The sequence below is a fragment of the Limulus polyphemus genome, unplaced genomic scaffold (assembly GCF_000517525.1).
Source record: "Limulus polyphemus unplaced genomic scaffold, Limulus_polyphemus-2.1.2 Scaffold9195, whole genome shotgun sequence".
Lineage (NCBI taxonomy): Eukaryota > Metazoa > Arthropoda > Merostomata > Xiphosura > Limulidae > Limulus > Limulus polyphemus.
Window position 1 is genome coordinate 6926 of NW_013674805.1, and position 2644 is coordinate 9569.

The window sequence follows — 2644 nt, forward strand, 5'->3', positions numbered from 1 at the left end:
CACTTCACGCTTTAACCGGTTAAAGAAGGCACCACTTCACGCTTTAACCGGTTAAAGAAGGCACCACTTCACGCTTTAACCGGTTAAAGAAGGCACCACTTCACGCTTTAACCGGTTAAAGAAGGCACCACTTTACACTTTAACCGGTTAAAGAAGGCACTAGAAATTTCATCATGTTAATATTGTAGAGATTGTTGTGTCTGACTCGTGGTGTACCAAGCATGATTGGGTTTTTTTTATTATTTTTAAACTGTTGTAAGAGGTCATACATTGAAGTATGTGGTCAGTGATCAGTCAAACAAATAATAATTTATCAATGATTAACATGAGGAAAGGTTTCTTAAAACTGAACAGTTATATATGATTGGACTTTTACTTTATATATATACACACACACGTACACACAAAGATGTCTGTTTATATAACATACTGATCACTTATTCCCACTCCTGACTACGTCAATGATTACCATGAGGAAAGGTTTCTTAAAACTGAACAGTATATATATACACACGTACACACATATACAAAGATGTCTGTCTGTCTGTGTATATAACATACTGATGACTTATTACCACTCCTGACTACGTCGAAACATTTAGTTTTTAACTAAATGTTGTTTATTTATATAAATATGAAATTCATGTTTTAATATAATTACTTTGACACAAGAAATATGCAGAGAATCGGTACAGAAAACAAACCGTCATTTTATTACTGACCAACACATGAAACTGGAAATAACAAAAAAATTACCCCCAGCGGAGTACTTTTAACACAAACATATTACATTAACACATAAACTCGCACATTTATTTCTTGCACGTGACTTCTGATAAGCAAAGAGAGATCTTGATAAAAGGTAAACATAAAATACACAAAGTTGCAATTAAAAATCGTCGTCAAACTGAATACTAATAATAATTATCATTGTATTTCAAAGTCACGTTTAAATAAGAAGAGTAATGAGAAAGCAGCTAAAACTAAACATGAACCGAACACTAATACTATACTACACTAATAAAATACTATTGTTAGTACGGTAGTGTTGTTACAATACTACTATTGTTAGTACGGTACTGTTGTTACAATACTACTATTGTTAGTACGGTACTGTTGTTACGAATACTACTATTGTTAGTACGGTACTGTTGTTACAATACTACTATTGTTAGTACGGTACTGTTGTTACAATACTACTATTGTTAGTACGGTACTGTTGTTACAATACTACTATTGTTAGTACGGTACTGTTGTTACAATACTACTATTGTTAGTACGGTACTGTTGTTACAATACTACTATTGTTAGTACGGTACTGTTGTTACGATAGGCTTATTTCAATACTTACTTTACCACACTGTTAGCGAGATCACTGTCTCACATTAGTCCGATATTAGTAAGGTCAGTGTTGATAGTAGTCCTTTAAAAATCTGTCTGACTCACATTAGTAAGGTCAGTGTTGATAGTAGTCCTTTAAGAATGTGTTCGACAGAAATCAGAAAAAAATGAAATTATCGGCCTCAGGATATGTGTGTGTACATACAAATGAATAGTTTGTGAAAATTGACTGAAAAACAACATAATTCAAATATGTGAAAAGTTATTAGGCTTCTCCTAATTTTATTACACACATCAACAATGTTTCTATGTTCAAGTTATATTACCACATTCACGAACTGTTCATTAAACATGCTTTATAAAGCATCTCTGAAAACACACAGAAAGAGTTACATTGACGTATAGTACACGTACGTGCTGGATGTTTACTTACACTGTAACGCTAGGCATAAGGTCGTTGTCACCAAAGATCGTGCATATTTAGTCCAAGGTTATATCTTTATCGCCATGTTACTAATGAAAACCACCTCCAAATCCACCCCAACCATATCCACCCCCACCGTAACCACTATGGGTATACATAGGCATGTGTACCGGTTCAGAATAAGAAGGTTCTCCTGAGCTGGACCTGGAAAAACGAAGAATACAGGAATTATTCGCCATAACCTGAGTTAACTGTGTAGGGATTACTAACAATAACCTGAGTTAATTGTGTAGGGATTACTAACAATAACCTCTGTTAACTGTGCTGTAATTACTCACAACAACAGGTATCAAGTGTGCAGGAATTACTCATAAAAGATATGTTGTGTTTACGAAACACTTAACGTTATACGATAGATTTCTTTACTTAAATACTGTTTTTCTAATGTAATGTACACTACAATGACAATTTAACCATTTCTATAAGGGGTTTGTTTAAAAACCATTGGAAAAAAAAATAAAACCCCCATACTGTTGAACCAGGCATTCGGTTACTGCTGTGTAAAAACATATTAGTAAAATGAGGCCACCATGAACATCTGTATCTATTTAAGTCTTTTACGACGAGCTTAACATAAAGCGTTGAAAGCAAACAAGTCAGAAAGTAAATCATAACACTGAACTCCTGTCCTTCAAGCCAGAAGGGGCTGCCAACATTACGGAGTCCTTGTTTAATAATGGCTGGAGACGGCTTAAATGGGTAATGAAGAAAAACTTTAATATAAGTTTAACATGACAGCAAATGTACAACGTTTCGACAAGGTTTTGTCATCATCAGGTACCTGATGATGACCAAACCTTGTCGAAACGTTGTACATTT

At 34.2% G+C, this 2644-nt stretch overlaps 1 protein-coding gene across 2 annotated transcripts in view; it reads right to left on the reverse strand.

Moving 5' to 3' along the window:
- Positions 1-829: 829 nt before the first annotated feature.
- LOC106475801 (glycine-rich protein 23-like) overlaps positions 830-2644 on the reverse strand; it is a 10916-nt gene continuing 9101 nt past the window's right edge. For both annotated transcript variants that reach the window (XR_002608990.1, XM_013936477.2), the window contains exon 3: positions 830-1969. Coding sequence is in view for 1 of the 2 variants with exons in the window: in XM_013936477.2 (XP_013791931.1) it covers positions 1855-1969 (115 nt within the window). In the remaining variant the exon portion in view is untranslated. The remainder of the gene's footprint in view (positions 1970-2644) is intronic.